General features: G+C 44.4%; 1 protein-coding gene across 1 annotated transcript in view; it reads left to right on the top strand.

Moving 5' to 3' along the window:
• The window catches only part of CA8 (carbonic anhydrase 8), a 1124912-nt gene that overhangs the window by 335862 nt on the left and 771761 nt on the right, over window positions 1-17289 (top strand). Inside the window, exon 3 of the mRNA XM_069621095.1 lies at window positions 15418-15542. Coding sequence (XP_069477196.1) covers window positions 15418-15542 — 125 coding nt within the window. The remainder of the gene's footprint in view (window positions 1-15417; window positions 15543-17289) is intronic.

The raw sequence follows: 17289 nt of genomic DNA, 5'->3' as shown, positions 1-17289 counted from the left end.
ACATAACTTTGTTCCTTTTTAAGTAGCTGTTGAGCCCCTGCATGTTCCATGCAAGTATCTTAAGGTCCCCCATGGCCTGTACCAGTTCTGTTCCCCCTCCCCCAGGTGCAGTCTGACTTTGAATTCCAATCCAATCTGTATAGGCTTGCATCCCATTCTAAATTCCCTTTAACCAAAAACACACCAAACTTCCCGTTCCCCCCTCCCTCCCGCCTCCTGTCCCTTCCCCAACATCACACCCCCCAACTGTAGCCCAGCTCCATCCCTGGATCTCAGGCTCCCCCGCATCTAGCTCTTTCTGGCTCTCACCTGTACTCGAAGCTCTGCAGGGTAAGGCTGCCCTAGTGGCCAACCTACTACTACAACTATAATTCTGGGGGTAGGGTGCTTTCGCCCTGCCGCTCCTATGACGCATCGGATTGACGACACATTGCTATAACAATTTGAATATATATACACGCTACTATATTCCAGTCCTTCAAGTCAGTTACCATCAGCGGTATTTTATCAAAATATCAGCCTCCTACAGCAGCGCCCATTGGTCTTAATCTTCATCTAAGCACCCCTGGTGTGCTCACTCGATGCCTTGACGGTATGCATACCGTATCCCAGTCACTTATCGCGTCCCTCTTGGGTCTCTTCCGTGTCTTGTTCCGGGCAGCCCTGCAGATCCAGCCACGTCGTTGCTTCTTCCGGAGTGTCAAAAAAATACATTTTGCTCTTGTGCACCACCTTCAATTTCGCGGAGTACAGAAGCATATATTTTATCCCAGCCGCACGCAGCCTCCTTTTGATTGCCACATAGTTGTACCGTTGCCTCTGGACCAACATAGTGTAGTCCGGATACGCCGTGATAGTGCTCGAGGCCCTTTCGATTGTTCTTTTCGGAAGTACTCCAGTATTTTCTTGCGGTCTTTGTAGTTCAATATTTTGGCGATTATCGCCCGGGGAGGGGCCCCTGGTCTCGGCTTCCTCATAAGGGCTCTATGTGCACGCTCCACTGCGAATCCCTGTGAGAGTTTGCCAGCCCCAATTCCCTGTAGGAGTAGGTTCTCGACGTAGTCTGTTGGGTCCTGTCCCTCCTCACCCTCCGGCAAGCCCACCATGCAAATATTGTTTCTCCCCGCTCTCCCTTCTGCTTCTTCTGCTTCCTCTGCTCGAGACTCCAAGTTAGCCACCTGTTTGAGTACATTGATCTCCTTTGCGTTGTTAGTGCTGGTGTCTGTTAGTTTTCACCGCACCTTCCAGGCTGCTTGTTCGTTCCGCCAGCCCCCTGACATCTTGCCTCAGCAGGGAGACTTCTATGCCCACTGCATCTATTTTAGCCTCGAGGGAAGTGCACAGGTCCAAAATCGCAACCCCCCAAGAGTCTTTCAGCTCCGTGATGGCCTCTAGAATCTGATGGTTCAGCCACTGTGGTGCCCTCCGCTGTTACCTTCGAGCCTTTCGGCGCGATGGCCGCAGGAGAATGTTGCGTTTTGGCAAAAATATCCATTGTGGATTGTTTATTCTTATTCTTGCCCACGGCCCCTTGCCCTGACATTCTGCAGCCTCTGTTGGGCCTCACTATCACGATTCAGCGTCCGCGTGCCTCCCCGATTGTCTTTTCCACCCTTATCAGCTGTTGTAGTACTCTTCAAGCAGTCGCACCGTCCGCCGCCTCTCGCCGCAGCTTACTGCTCATCGATGCTGAGCGAGCACTTCCTATGTCTGTCGTGGCGCGGCCTGTCTGTTCGCACCCCCGCTGCCCCCGGGCTCTTGCCTTCTGGGTCAGCACGCAAGCCATCGCGACACAAGGCTTACCGCCACATGGGTTTTGCTCTGTCTCCACTTCGCCATCATTCTTTCCCTGCTGCTGCCGTCTCTATTCTGCTGCTCCGGGTGCTCCAGTTTCGTTTCTTTGTTGTCGGCCATCTTGTATGACAATGGACCGAGCAGCCGCCGTCATTCGCCGAGCAATTCCTCCAGAATTCCACACATGATTCTCTCGGTCTTTATACAGTGAGCAGAACACACGTTCCCATGCATGTATAGTCAATCCTGGAACCAGTAGCGCGTTTTTGAAGATAGTTTTCACAGATCATATGTCGGATCCTCCGGAGCTGCTCAGGAAGCACGTCCTACTCCATGGCTGCCCAAGCCACGCCCCAGTCAATGGGCATAGTTGGCGCTAGTGGGTCTAACACTCTTTCCTAGAGAATTTGTCCATCAGATACTTAGGGGCTAAGTAGTTTAGGCACTTGTGGTTAATCATAAGCATTCTAAAGGTGATCCTATCTTGGATTGGTAGCCATTTGGTGTTCTGTCGGATTTGTGAAATGTGATTGGATCGAGGAATGTTTAAGGCAGTTCGGAGTGCATTGTTTTGCAATACTTGTAACTTGTGAAGGTTCCTCTGGCTAGTGGCAAGGTAAAGAGTGTTACAGTAGTCCAGTTTTGACAATATGAGGGCTCTTGCACGGGTGATGCAACTACTTGTGGACAAGTATGATCTACACACGTTTATAAGTTTAGCTGTATAAGCCGTTGAGGAGGTGGCATTAATTTGTCTTTGTAAAGTTAGGGCAGAATCTAGATAGAAGCCTTAAGTTTTGGCTTCCTTGTCAACTTCGATGAGGTTACCATCGATATTGAAGGTAGAGTATTTGGGACCTAGCTTATTAAGTCTTAACTTAGATCCAATGAGTAGAAGTTCAGTTTTATCGTCCTTGAGAGAGAAACTGTGCTTGGCCATCCAGACCTGGAATTTACTGTTGATGTCATTTAGCAGTGTGGAGTCTGATTGATCGTCGCCTGACAGAGTGAGTATTTGCGTATCATCTGCGTAGTTCGTATATGATATGCAAGGTCATCTAGGTGATCAAATGGGAGCTTCGTAAATATGTTGTAGTGGGTGGGGGAGACTTATGAGCCTTATGGGACTCCACATTTAATGGGGGAGGGATCAGCTGAAGCAGTGGGGGAGAAAACCCTCATCGATCTGTCGGAAAGGAAGGAATTGACCCAGGCTGCAGCTTTAGTGGAGAAAGAGGCAGCTATGATAAGGTGGTTAGTTAGGATATTATGATCGACTAGATCGAACGCTGCCGATAGGTCAAGTAAGAGGAGTAAAGCAGGCTTTCCAATGTCCCTAACCTCATCCATTTGGATTTTCAGATTCAAGAGGGCTGTTTCTGCCCCGTGCCTTGGTCTGAAGCCAGATTGTCTGAGGCCCAGGAGGTTATTGGTCTCAAGATGGTTTTGGATCTGGACATATGCTGCCTTGTCAAGGATTTTTAAGAGAAAAGGCACTGTGGTGGTTGGTCTGAAGTTGGTGGGAATATTAACAATTTTTACTGATTTTTACATCTTACGAACACCAAATAAATTAAGCAGAAACAAAAAACGGAAAAAGAAAAACCACAAAAACACACCCGACAGTGCAAGCTCCCAGCTTCGCAGCTTCATTTAGATTTACGTGTTTGCCACTTCCATTTTTTAAACCTCCCCCTTTAACTCGAGCTTACACCACTGCCCCTTTCAATTGGCATTCCTCAGGTGGCACTCCTCCTTCAGTGCTCCCAGAGGTGTCGTGTTCGCTTGAATTGGCCTGGATGGGCCCAGATAATGTGGCCACAAGTTGTCTCCAGGCTACTAGTGATCCAACTTCATCATCCCCCCCACCCCCCCCCCTTATTGGCCGCTTCATACCATTCTACAGTTTCTGCTTCAGCCCATTTTAGAAGGTCATGCCAGCACACCTCTATCCTGGGTCTATGACCCACCTTCCAGGCAATAGCTATTCTGCGTTTGGCCAGAATGTAAGCCAAGTCCTTAAGTTTGCTCACATGATTCAGGTTACGTGGTCTGGTGAATCCCCCTACCATGCATGCCCACACGGATCCCACATCTAGCTTGATTCCTTTCTCGGTTAAGCCATGGTTAACTTCCCCCCAGAATTTCCTAATCTCTGGGCATGCCCAGACCATGTGTGTCATCCCTGCGTTCTCTTCCCCCGCATTTAGGGCATGTTTGTGTTTCTGTGCTCTTAAATCGGGCTATCATTTGAGGGGTCATGTACGCCCTATGGGTTACATATAGCTGGATCTGTTGTATTCTTGCGTTTCTAGAGACCTTTTTGTGGTATATCTGTGCTCTTTCCCATTGCCCGTCTTGCATGGGTTCCCCTGCGTCCTCCTCCCACTCCTGTCTTAGCTGGGTCACTTCCTCTCCCACCCTGGATATTACCAGTTCATGGATCCGAGATACCTCCTGCCCCTCTCCGAGATGTCGTATATTGTTTCTATGGCAGCATCTGGTTGGTCTTCTAGTTCTATTTCGGACCATGTCTCTCTTACCCACCTCATCAATCTAGTGTAGGTGATATGTTGCCCTGGGTGTACTCCGGTTTCCTTAACTAGCGTTTGGAATTCCAGTACCTTTCCATCCCGCCACACATCTCCCATTGTTGCTATACCCACTGGTTCCCAGTGTCTACGAATCGTCTTTAGTTGTTCAGCCACTCCTCGCAATGACACTAGCGGCACTTGCGGGGAGAACGGAGTCAGGTTCTCCATAGCCTGACATGCTTTGCGCCATGTCTTCCAACCCAGTTCCAGCAGCCTCGATCGCCCTTTTTACTCTGATTTGGGTAGCCATATTAGTTCTTTCAGGAAAAATGATGCACATTCATCCCCCAACAGTCTAGATTCCGCAGTTGTGTCCTCCGTTATCCACTTAGCCGCATACTGTAGCTTCCCAGCCAGATGGTATATCTGGAAGTTTGCGAAAGTTATGCCCCTTCTATGATATGCGTTTTGTAATTTCCATAGGGCAATCCTATTTATAGTATGCCAAATAAAGCCTCTATATAAGCTCTTTAATTTGCTAAAAAAGTGTGTGGGCATCAAATGTGGGATGTTTACAAAAAGGTGTACAGCCTGGGCAATACAACCATCTTCAACGATGCCACCCTCCCCACCATGGCTAGGGGGAGTTTAGCCCAGAACCTCATGCTGATTTCAATGTTTGCTACTGCTTTCTCTGTGTTGTGTTTGTGTTCATCTTCTATTGCGTGATAGACATTGATCCCCAGATATCTAAACGTTCTGGTCTCCCAGGGTATCTGTAATACTGGTAGGTTTTCTTGTGGGATGCCTTGTATCTCCCTAGGGGAAATGTACTCGACTTCTTGGGGTTGACCGCTATACCGGAGAGTGACGCGAACCGCTCCATTACTTCTAATATTGCAAGTTTTCCTCTGGATGCCTCAGGTACAGCAGTTCGTTGTCCGCATACAATATTAGGTGCAGCCCCCCCCTTCATATTGTTGTCTTAGGTAAATCGCTAGAGGTTCTAGTGCGAGGATGTACAGCACCGGAGACCATGTGCAGCCTTGTATAGTGCCTCTGCTGAGTTGCCATTTGTCTGAAATAATCGCTCCCGTTTTAACTCTGGATAGTGGCGAGCTGTACAACAGTTTCACCCACCTCAAGTACCCAGGCCAGATCCGTATTCCTTCAAGGCCGCCATAAACCAGGGCCATTTTATTGAGTCAAAGGCCTTTACCGCGTCCAGCGAGACAATTGCTGTTCCACTTGCGTCGCCTTCTGCCTGTTCTATGACACGGTGGAGCCTTCTATGGTTGTCGGATATACTGCTACTCGGAACATATCCGGTCCGATCAGGTTTTATGAGTTTACTTACTATCAGTTTAAGTCTGTTTGCCAGCACCGCCGTGAGTATTTTACTATCTTGGTTTAGCATGGATAGCGGTCTGTATGACCCACAGTCTGTGCTGGGGTTATTTGGTTTGGAAAGCGGGATAATTATTGCCTCCCTCAGGGATTCCAGTAGTTTCTCGAAAGCCTCATTTAGCATTGCCAATAGTGGGGGGGGGGGAAGTACCTCTAACTTGTATGTTTTGTGGAACTCGCTAGGGAGCCCGTCCGGCCCTGGGGCTTTGCTAGTGGTTAATTGTTTGAGCACTGTTTCTAGTTCCTCTAATGTAATTGGGGCATCTAGATGCTATCTCTCTTCTGCACTCAGTTTAGGTAACCCAATATCCTCCATTGTCTCCCTTATCTCCTCTACTTCTACCCCTCCAGCATCTTCGTATAGGTGTTGGTAGAATTTAAGAAATCCCAGGTTTACGCTCTCTTGGGTATCCCATTTTTGGTCATTTTCTCCCTTTATCTCTCATCGCTGATCTGGGGGTCTCCTTTTTATATGGCCATGCCAACAGCCTCCCCGGTTTATCCCCACCTGCATGTTTCTTAAAGTTTAAGTTGAATAGCCTCCCTCAGTGCCTGCTACACTCTTGTAATTGACACAGAATTTTAGTGTCCTCCTGTGGGTGTCTCCTTTGCTCATGATTGCTTCTATTTTCCTCTCTGCCTCTTGTAACTCATGTATTATGCCCTCTGGAGAACCTTAGATTTGGATATGGCTGCACCCCTCACCACCACCTTAAATGCCTCCCACAGAGTGCCCTCCGATGCTACACTGCCGGTGGTATTACCAAAATATTCTATTATTTCCTCCCTCAGGTCTTCTCTTAACGCTGTTTCTTTCAGTGCTTCGGCTCTGAGCCTCCACGTTGGGATCTTGGTTAAAGGGGGCTGGTGTTGCCATGTTAGGACTAGAGGTGAATGGTTCGATAGTACCCTTGCTTTATATTCCGGCCTTAGCATCTCACCATTGAGTTCCAGACTGGCGAACATGTAATCTAATCTAGTGTACACATTTTGTGGAGCTGAGTAATGAGAGTAGTGTATCATTTGGGTGGTGCTGCCTCCATATAGCTTTTAGCTGGAAATCTCCCAGCAGGGTCTTCAGGGTTTTGGCTGCGGGGGTGGGATTATCTAATTTCGTATCTGACCTGTCCACTCTAGTGTCCAGCGTGCAATTAAAATCCCCTCCCCATAAGACCGCGAGTCCCAAATATAGGCTGACTTTGCCATACAGAGCCTTGAAATAGGCCACTGTATTTCGGTTTGGGGCGTATGTGTTAATGATGCAGAGCTCTTTGCTTTACAACATACCCCATATCACCACCATCTTCCCATCCAGCTCCACTATGGACTGCAACAACTGAAAGGGTATGTGTGGCGCGACCCAAGTGATTACCCCTCTGGCATATGCCGAATATGTTGCTCCAATCGTGGTCGCCTTCCATTTTTTATCACCTTGTTTCTCTTTTGTGAGGTGAGTTTCCTGTAATAAGGCTATGTCTATTTTTTGCTTCCTCAGGTACATCATTACCTTATTGATCTTCAAGTAGCTGTTGAGTACTCTGACATTCCACGTTGCTATTTTAAGATCTCCCATCTTCATCCCTATCCTGTCCCGCCACTGTCCTCCCTTTTCCTCCGCCTAATGCGCAGCGGCGCGTGGGTGTAAGCTCGTTGCCTGACAATTAACACTGCAAACACCCTACCTCTCCCCCCTGACCTCTGCCCTCCCCGACCTCCCCAACTGTTGCCCAGCTCCATCCCTGGATCTCAGGCTATCCCGCATTTAATCCTACCCCGGCTACCCCGGTGCTAGGAACACAGCAAGGGGTTGCTGCACTACTGGCAACCACACTAATCTATCTAATGGGGTGTTTGGATCCACGGTGTCTCCTGCATTTATACTAATTTATGCTTTGCCCGCCCGTGTCCTTAGCCCATCTTCCTGCTGCTATTTATGGATCTATATTCAAGTCCGACTGTCATTTTTTATACAGCACCTCGGTCCTTGTACTCAATGTCTCACTTATCCATTCCGCCATCCCACCAGTCATCCACCCCCGATGGGCCATTCTGCACGTCCAACCATACCGTAGCCTCTTCCGGAGTCTCAAAGAACAGAGCCCTGTTCTTGTGGAATATTTTCAGTTTCGCCGGGTACATCAGCATGTATTTGTAGCCCGTTTCGCGTAGTCTCCTCTTCACTGTTCCTTAGTTTAATTGCCGTCCCTGCACCTGGAGTGTGTAGTCCGGGTATGCCGTTATGGACACGGATGACCTCTGTATTGTGCCCCCTTTTCAGAAGTATTTTCCCTATCTCGATAGATCAGTATCTTAGCGATGATTGGCCTAGGGGGAGCTCCAGCCGCCGGTTTCCTTGTCAGTGCTCGATGTGCTCTCTCCACCGCAAATCCTTGGGTGACTGCCCCTCCGATTTCTTGCACCAGCATGGTTTCGATATAATCTGTGGGGTTTGATCCCTCCTCACCTTCTGGAAGCCCTACAATGCGTATATTGTTTCTTCGGGACCACCCTTCAGCCTCCTCAGCTCTGTTTTCCAGGTTGCTCACTTGTTGACACAATGTATGGATCTCTGATGCATTTGCTGCGCAGGCGGTTGTATTCGACTTCTTTCTCCAACTCACCTGTGTGTTCCGCTATTGCTCTCACGTCTTGTCTCAAAAGGTTAACGTCTACTTTTACCACGTCAATTTTGAATTCAAGAGACGTTTTGAGGTTAGTAATGGCTACCTCTAACTTGGTCTCCCATGCAACCTTTAGGCCTGCTATCACCTCCAAGACCTGCTGATCACTGTGTGCAGGTGCTGTGTCTGATTGCATGTTCATCTCTTTGCTTCTGGCACCTTCTGCTGATTGCAGTGTTTTAATGTAGTCCTCCATAGTGGGTTGCTTTCCTTTCATTTTAGGATGTCATCGCAGTGTCTCTGGTGTCCTTACCTCAGATGATCGAAGTCTGTGAGCCCTTTATGCAGACTTGCGCCAGCTTGTTCAGCACCTATTTACTGTTATGGGGATTCCCTGGTTGCGCTAGCCGGGAGCCTGGGTATGTCTGCGGTTAGTGCTGCTTCTATGGTGTTTCATGGTTACGTACACATCGTTAGAGCTCTACTTCTATTACCACCATGCCCAGGTTTCTGTTCCATGGCTGCTATTCTGGGGCTCGGGTTCACTTCGTATATTGCCGCAAGGGTACCTTCATTCGCCAACATTGTTGTCCTCTTTTCCATTCCAGTTGTTGGTTCCTGCAGCTTCCACTCTTGTCTATTGTAGTTCTTAGGCCTCTCAAGTGTTTGTCTATGGTGCTTTTACAAACTTGCGTTGACTGTAACTGTCCAGGGGAGCCCTTAGCCAGTGTATTGGACGCTGAACCCCTTGTGTGAAGCCCACGCCTGTGTGCTTACTTAGCCCTGGCTTGTTAGCTGGGGCTTTACCCCTTTGGTGTCCTGCTTCCTCTTTGTGTATTGGGCGTAGAGGAGAGCTGATGTACGCTGCCAAAATCCAGCCTGTAAGTTCTGCTACCTTACAGTCTTCCTTTATCACCGCATTTAAAAGCAACATGATCAAGGCCATTATGCCACATGAAAACTGTTTCAATCTATTTCAACTGAAGAAGCTTAAGATTATTTAACCAAAAATATAACTGTATTCATATATCATAAAGTTAAAAAAGGTTATCTTTCCTATTTTGATTTTCCTAGTCAGTCTGTCAGTTGCGGTTAGTTTCCCTCTCTCTGCCCCCTACATAACTTTGCATCTTGTCTTCTTTTTCTCCTCCATACGTCCTTTTTTTATTTGTTCACTGTGTCTCTTGCTTGTTACCTTGCTATCCCTTTCCTTCATAATAATCATATTTTTATTGTGTAGAAAATGCATTACAATTTAGCACAATACAATATCATTATGGAATTATACTCTAAAATATGGTATGGTATGGTGTCTTGTAAAGCTCATCTGTGACCCATTGGGTATCCTGGTGCTAGAAAGAAAAGCAAGAGCAGAGTACTGTAAGAGGTTTTGTCTTTTTGGGGAAAACTCTGGATTTGGCGGTATTTCCTTAAAGTGGTAATTTTTCAGGAAACTGTCGGTAAACTGGCCTTACCATTAGAGATAGTTCAGTATTACCCTATTTTGGTGATAATATAGTCTTAGCTTGTATTGGCGGTAAATTTTAGTGGTACCTTACTTCGTGGTATTTTCCGAATGACCTTATTTTGTGGTATAGTGGTGAGCATACCTTTTTATACTACAGCTCCATCATAAAACAAACCTTTCCTCTCTATTAGAATATATCTTGGTCACCTGTAGTGAACCCCCCAGACCTATCACACTTTTAGAGAACCCAATGAGTTTATTCAGAATGCCACCTAGTGCATGTTGCTTGCATTACTGGCTTATTTACATCCAGTAATGTGTGTCTCATCTGACACTGCCTTCTTTTCTGCATGCAAAGGACTCCTTCACACCCACACGCCCTTCTACCTAGAAGATAGATATATCTATATACCTTTTCTTGTTTACTACTTTTAGAACTGGTGATAAAATGGTAAATACTTTAGCCCCTCAGCATGAATAACAAACCTTTATGATTTTCCTTTCCCTTTAAAATGACTGATAGACTCATGAAATAAAGCACAAAGGAAAAAACCAAAATCCTTCCAGTACATGATATATTACACAATCATGAGAACAAGGTTACATTGTTTTGTTATAATCATTTGTTCTTACTACGTTTGTAATAGCCTCAAGCCTACAAAAGTTAACCGAGAAGAGAAAAAAAAAACAGAGAGGCACTTTGCATGGTAACTATGCATGGAAAAATCTGATGCATTTTACATCAAAATACATCATTATTTTTGTTAAAATTTCAGCACCCTGAGCTAATCTAATTACATGTCAGCCATTCTCACGTACTCTTCATATTTGACTGACTTACCAAGAGCTTATCTCCGCGACCTCACAGGCAGAATTCGGAACTCCTTCGGCTTCAGTGCTAGCAAGCCGTCTTTCTTTATGGGTTGCCAGCCCTGTTCAAGGCTGCATTCCCCGAGTCCCCATTCAAAGACCTCAGCAGCTCCTGGATTCCTGGCTGTTCGCATTCAGCTCCCAAAAAGCTCTGAATTCCTCATCTCACTTTGCCCATTAAAAAAAAGTTCCCCGTCTATCAATTGACATCAGCTGGTTGCGTCACCTCTCTTTCTACCAATCATGGTGCAAGAATGTTTTGTAAAAAAACTCTGTGCTCCAAAACAATGAAAGCTTCAGCCCAGCAAAGTAATTGTTTCAATTTCCTTTCTTACTAGTTCATATTTCTCCATAGAAAAACTAACATGGAATGAGTCTCACTGTGTTTAGAACTGCATTATGTTAGATGAACAGTTAATTAGTGGGACAAATGAGTATATTATTATATATTTCCAATGCAGTTCCACACAGATAAAAACATCCAAATTGTAAAATATGCACATTTTTAAAATGATGGCACACTGTGCGAAATGCTTCCAAAACTAAACCCATTTTGCTAGTTTATATGCTTTTCCAACAATTATTGACGTATTGCTAAAAGCTGTACCTCGCACCTACTTTGAAATGGCTGAATTTACAGACTGCATACTGCCAACAAACTAAATGCTTTTAAACATAATGCCTGCAGTTTGAAAAACTGTGCCTGGCTGCATTTCTATACTGCATACTGGCAGTAAAATCCCCAAATATATCCTTACAGTATTGAGCAACAAAGTCTCGTGAACAGAGTCCATCCCAGACTACCCAATGCTTAGCCCTTTATTGGAAACATGAATTTTTAAAAAGGTTTCCTTAAGACTGGATATCTTTCTGTAGCCGCAGCATCAGTGGGAGGCTAGTCCAAAGTTTTGGTGCTGCCACTGAAAAGGCTTGGCCTCCCCATTGTACTTTTGCTTGCAAAGGTCTTTTCTTACAAAGCCTTTCCTGAAGGTATTTAGTGCCTGTGTCATAATAGGCGGTTTGAACCAGGCATATGGTCTTAAAATTAATTCTGTCCTCCACTGGGAGCCAGAGCAATTTATTTTTAACAGTCGGGAAAGAGGAGTCTGTCTAGATGAATTGGTTGCAAGCCTTACTGCTGAATTTTGCAGCACCTTTACATGCCTGATATGGCATTTCATCTGTGCTAGCATTGTGACATTATAATAATGTATTGTCTCCAATAGTTGCTGAAATCAGTAGGGCCCAAAGTTCCTGCGGTAGAAAAGAAAGAACTTTCAGTAGGATTTTCAATTTCAGATGACCCCTACTGCATCTAGCGCTCACCTGAAGTGTCGGGATCAGAGATTTCTCAATTTTTATACCTACATTCTTTACAGATGCAACCGGCAAGGGGAGGGGGCTGAGCTCCAATGGCCAAAAACCCAGGGTCCTGAAGCTTTTTGCACCTGGGGGACTAATGACCAAAACCTCAATCTTCTACCGTTTAACTAAAGCCAATTCTGGTTCATGCGTTGGCTAATTCCAAAAAGTCTGTTCCTAGTATCTTTGGCAATTGTAGTCAGATCTTGCTCAATATGGAACACCAGTTGCGTATCATCTGCGTATGAGTAAAAAGAACATCCATACGACTGAATGATGACCATCAACGGTTTTATGCATATGTTAAAAAGGAAAAGGTGACACGGCCGAGCCCTACGGAATTCCCCATCCTACCAGGACTGCTGCTTTGTAAAGAGGTAGAGATACTGTCTGGCAGAAAGAAATTATTTTAGCCATACCAACACAGCACTCAAAAAAACACTCTTCAAGGCGTTTGTACAGAAGGCCATGATCGATCGTATCAAATGCTGCTGACCGGTCTAGCAGTATCAGAACCGCTGTCTGAGACCTGTCAGCAATCCTTGTCAAATCATCAATGACTGCCACCAGCACTGATTCAGTGCTCATGCCGGGCCAAAAACCTGATTGGTAAAACCTGATACGTTGTCTTTTTCCAGAAAATCCCTAACCTGCGGGAAACTGCAGCTTCTAGTATCTTCATCAGAAATTTAAGAAGGGATATTGGTCAAAAATTGTCTCGAACAGGTGTGTCTAAAGCTGGCTTCTTAAGCAACAGAGTAACAAGAACATGTTTCAGTGATGCTGGAATGTGGCCGGAGTTCAGAGTTATATAGGAAGTTCTCCAAGAGGAGAAGGGATGACATCCGTAGATTCGTCACAGTATGTATTATAGGGCTGGGAGTTGAGGTAAAATGGAGTTTCTCAGGAAATCGACATTTATTGCTAATGCCTTGTGACTTGTGCAACAGATTTGATTCAAATTTTCAAATAAAATGTTTGTCACAGGCCCCTCAGGTTTGGAAAGATTCTTTGAAAAATAAAAACGTTATTAAAAAATAAAAATAAAGCAGTTTCATCCTAGTCCCCATTCATTTTCCCATAGTTAAAAAGGTGAATTTTTACCGGACTGCACAGCCAAAACTGCTGCACAGAATTGGATCAGGTCTGAAACAACTTGGGCACGAAGCGTTGACTCACAAAGCTTTTGTGGTTTCGGGTTATTCTGCCCAGTACTTTTTAAAGTATTTGACGTTCCACAAAATAGATAGCTATATCTAGGGTAAATTGCTAAGAAACCAGGTGTTTATATATGAAACAGCCGCCGTCTTTGTTTTTCTCAATGCTAGAGATAGCTCCAGTGACACCCGTGATTAGCTGAAAACGAAAAAGCAGGAAAAGGCCATTTTCCAGATGAAACATCAGGGACATGCCATTATGGTAGAAGTGGGGAGTTGGAGGGGCAGGGGGTTGATGGGACACCAAGTTAAATTTGGGAGTAGCAAACTGCATCACAGAAACGGGGAAGCATTTTTGGTTTTCACTATTTTTCCCGATAACTGCAGGTATACAGTCTCTTGGTGACAGTTTTGATACATCGCAGAACCCAAACTAACCGTATTTAAGCAGCATGGAAAAGGAAAAGAAATGACCGGCTGCAAGAATAACATATGCCCAGATACTTTTACCGCGATAACGAAAATCAAAAGCTTGCACCCATGAATATACGCACAGTAAGTGAACGTATATCTTAAAGTAAAATGTACAAATGTAGTTCAATTGACCTTCCACGTATAAGAAAGTGTGCAAGACAAAATAGCATTGGACCTTTAGAAAAAGTAATGAACACCAGAAAAATAAGCTGTGAGCAAATGTTACAATAAATATGCTGGCAAAGTATAAAAGGTGCTCACCTTTTAAACCCAGTCACTGTCAAAACAGGTCAAAATCAGTCTGTGATTGATGAACGTCTTTGAGCAATGGGTTGCAAGTGTTTTAAAATATAGAGTGGGCATGGCCATGGCTGGTGGTCTGGTAGTGATTTAAAAAATATAGTGGGCACGGCTAAGGGCGTGTCCATTGGCCATGGCCAAAGGCCATAGGTAGTGGTAAAAAATGGACAGTGGGCAAGGGCAAAGCCAATGGCTAGTGATTTAAAAAATCTAGAGGGCATGGCTATGGCCGAAGGCTAGTGATCTTGTAGTGTTCTAAAATGGACAGTGAGCACAGCCGAAGGCCAATGCTAAAGGTCTGATAGAGTTGTAAAATATACAGTGTCCATGGGTGGGGGCATGGTTAGTGGTGCGTAAATAATCTATGGAATAACAAAAACTTGAAATTCATTTAAAACAACTTTAGTTATATCAGTTTAGGTAAAAACGTATTGCAATGAAATGCTGGAAATTCAGTCCAAGCCATTTTACTTTCACGTCCCCTGTTGCACCGCCTATGACCACAATGATGACATCACAGGTGACTTCACTGATGACATCACTGGTGACAACCTCTCCACTCATCAGTGGCCAGAGTAGAACTCTTGCACACGGACATAGTTTTCTTCCAGTTTATGGATTGTCCTTCAATTGCAGACCCTGTCCTTGGACAGCTGGTGCCGTCTATGTGCTGGACTCTGCTTCTCTCCATGCTGCTGCTGCACTCTGCTTCAGCCCCTGTTGTGGACTCGCTTTGTCCTCTATTGCCATTTAACTCTTCTACTCCCTTTAATATCATCCTGGGTGGTGGGATACGACTCCTGGGGGCAGTGGGCCTCCTCTATCCCACACTCCTTCATACTTATAATTAATCTTTTATCAAACTACAAATGAAAGCTTCACAAGTAGTGATTTGACTAGTTTTCACAATGTACTCATTGTTATGAACAATTCTAAAATGTTAATCACATATGTAGATGCATACCGGATGGTCTAAATATGTGAAACTATCTAGAGTAATCTTATTTGTGATGCCATCAGTTAAATAATCATTGTTGTCATGTATGATGTTAGTGATGGTAGCAGTGATGCCATCCGTGAAGTCATACATGATGGTATTAGTGATGTAACCAGTAATGTTATCAGTGATGTCACCATTGTGGTCATAGGCTGCACAACAGGGGGTGTGAAGTTAAGGAGGATTTAGCTGAATTTCCAGGGTTTTGTTCCGATGAGCTTTTTACCTTAACTGATCATTAACTAAAGTTTTTTTCATTGACTATATTAATAAATATGAACTTAAACATTGTAACTTTCAAACTTAAGTCAAAAATGTGTGTGTTGCTGCTATGCTGTCACCTCAGTCTGTCTTGTTAAATACCTGTTTAAATGCATTCCCGTTAGGCCAATGTATCTGTAGATTTGTAACCAATCATGTTTTTTTGATTTAGTTTTGGTAGGTGGCCCCTTGCCTCGTGGCCATGAATTTGAATTACACGAAGTTCGATTTCACTGGGGTCGGGAAAACCAGCGCGGCTCTGAGCACACTGTTAACTTTAAGGCTTTCCCCATGGAGGTAAGAATGTATTTTGCGGTGGAATAACACATTAAAAAACGTTAATATGTAGTGTATCATGCGTTTAACCCCTTGAGTATGCTCGTCCTTTTTGCATAGACTTTCATAATAGTCTGTCACTTTGTGTCATTCTTAGTGATGCTTCCATTATTGGGATTCTGGGCAGCATAATGGGCAGAGTGTATTTTACATAACTAATTAAGTTTGTAATCCATTGTAATGTCCAACAAAGAAAATTTCCCAGTAATAAATTCAAAATTACATAAACAAAACAAATTGGACATTACGGCTTTGGTCAACATTTGGGAAAATATTGCAATAATGTTACATGAGCTTGCAAAATAGAACTATATTAGATTTTTGATTCTGATGCTTTAGCAGTAGCTATGCTGCATGTGGTTGAATGAAGAAATGCAAATATTTGTATTGTGACTACTGCATTTAAGGACTGTAGCAGCATTTCTTCTGAATATCAGGGTGCTCTACATCTATTGATAACATTAGGAAATATATTTTATAATTATCTGCTGAATACAAGCCAGCTCTTGTGAGGAGAAACTGTTTCTTCAATACTCATGGGGCGGTGGGGGGAGAGAAACATGTTTCTAATACAAATTATTGCCAGAGCCGCTCACGAGGGATGGGCAGGCACACTGTGTACACAGATTCTTTGGGTGGTCATAGATTAATCTACTGTACTATGCACTTAACCAGCTGGCAGTGAAAACTCGTTAGTGTCTGAGGAAAATGGTATATGCCACCAGCAAGAGAGAAATGCAGTCTAGGTACTATAGTGTACGTCCAATCCAAAGACGAAGACCCCACACTGGAGCTATTCTAAAGTTTTCCAAATTTGCTTATTCACCATTTGCTCTATCCTCCTTCTCTGCTCGCCTCTCCTACCCCTTTAATGAGAGACTTTAATGAAAATTAATTACACACCTGAAAGGGAAAACAGCCTCCCTGATGATTGATAGTCAAGAAAACGTTTGGAGGAGAAGACAAACTGTGCTGAAGCAGGTAAACAAGACTGGGCACCAGAGTGCGCGCCTCCTCTTTTTTTCACAACGTTTAGATACCGCCCTGTAAGATGACCAAGCCAGAATTTATATGTAAGGAGACCAAATGTGATATGGGCTGCATCCAGGAGTTAATCAAGTCACCCACACAAAGTCGTGGTTTGAATTACAATATACTCCTTTTATGTTTATTCGCTATAGTTCTCTTTACAATCTCCTGCCTCCAAAGTCCACTGCATCTCTACCCTGTGACAATCATTTGTAACCGCCCAATGTATCTGAACAAGTCAAATTAGATAAGTGTGATGTTAAATTTCAATAGTTATGAAATGCACACTTCAGAGGCTATCCAGGCTTGGACCTGGAGTGGGGTTTGGAGATGCTCATCTCAGTAAGGATATTTCTCACATGTATCCATAGAAGGGGGACAGGTACCTGTTTAGCCAATGATTACCTTTGTTTAGATTTGACACAAGTAGGTCATTCTAAATAAAAAGCTAATTATGATATTGTATTTATATCGTGCTCGTACACAAGTGTTTAATGCAAGGGACCACCAAGACTTGCACTTCTGTTTTTGCCATCCCCTGCATGCAATGTCCAAAACTCTCAGTAGTGTAAAAGTAAAGCGAAAAGCAAGGCAAACGCACCTTTACTCTCGCTTTGATGGACTTAAAACACGGTCTGCAAGTGGCGTTTTAAAATGGATTCCAATGGAATTCGCCTAC

Source organism: Ambystoma mexicanum, chromosome 5q (genome assembly GCF_040938575.1).
Source record: "Ambystoma mexicanum isolate Mex_15411 chromosome 5q, UKY_AmexF1_1, whole genome shotgun sequence".
Classification (NCBI taxonomy): Eukaryota; Metazoa; Chordata; class Amphibia; order Caudata; family Ambystomatidae; genus Ambystoma; species Ambystoma mexicanum.
This window is presented reverse-complemented; position numbering and strand designations above follow the sequence as displayed.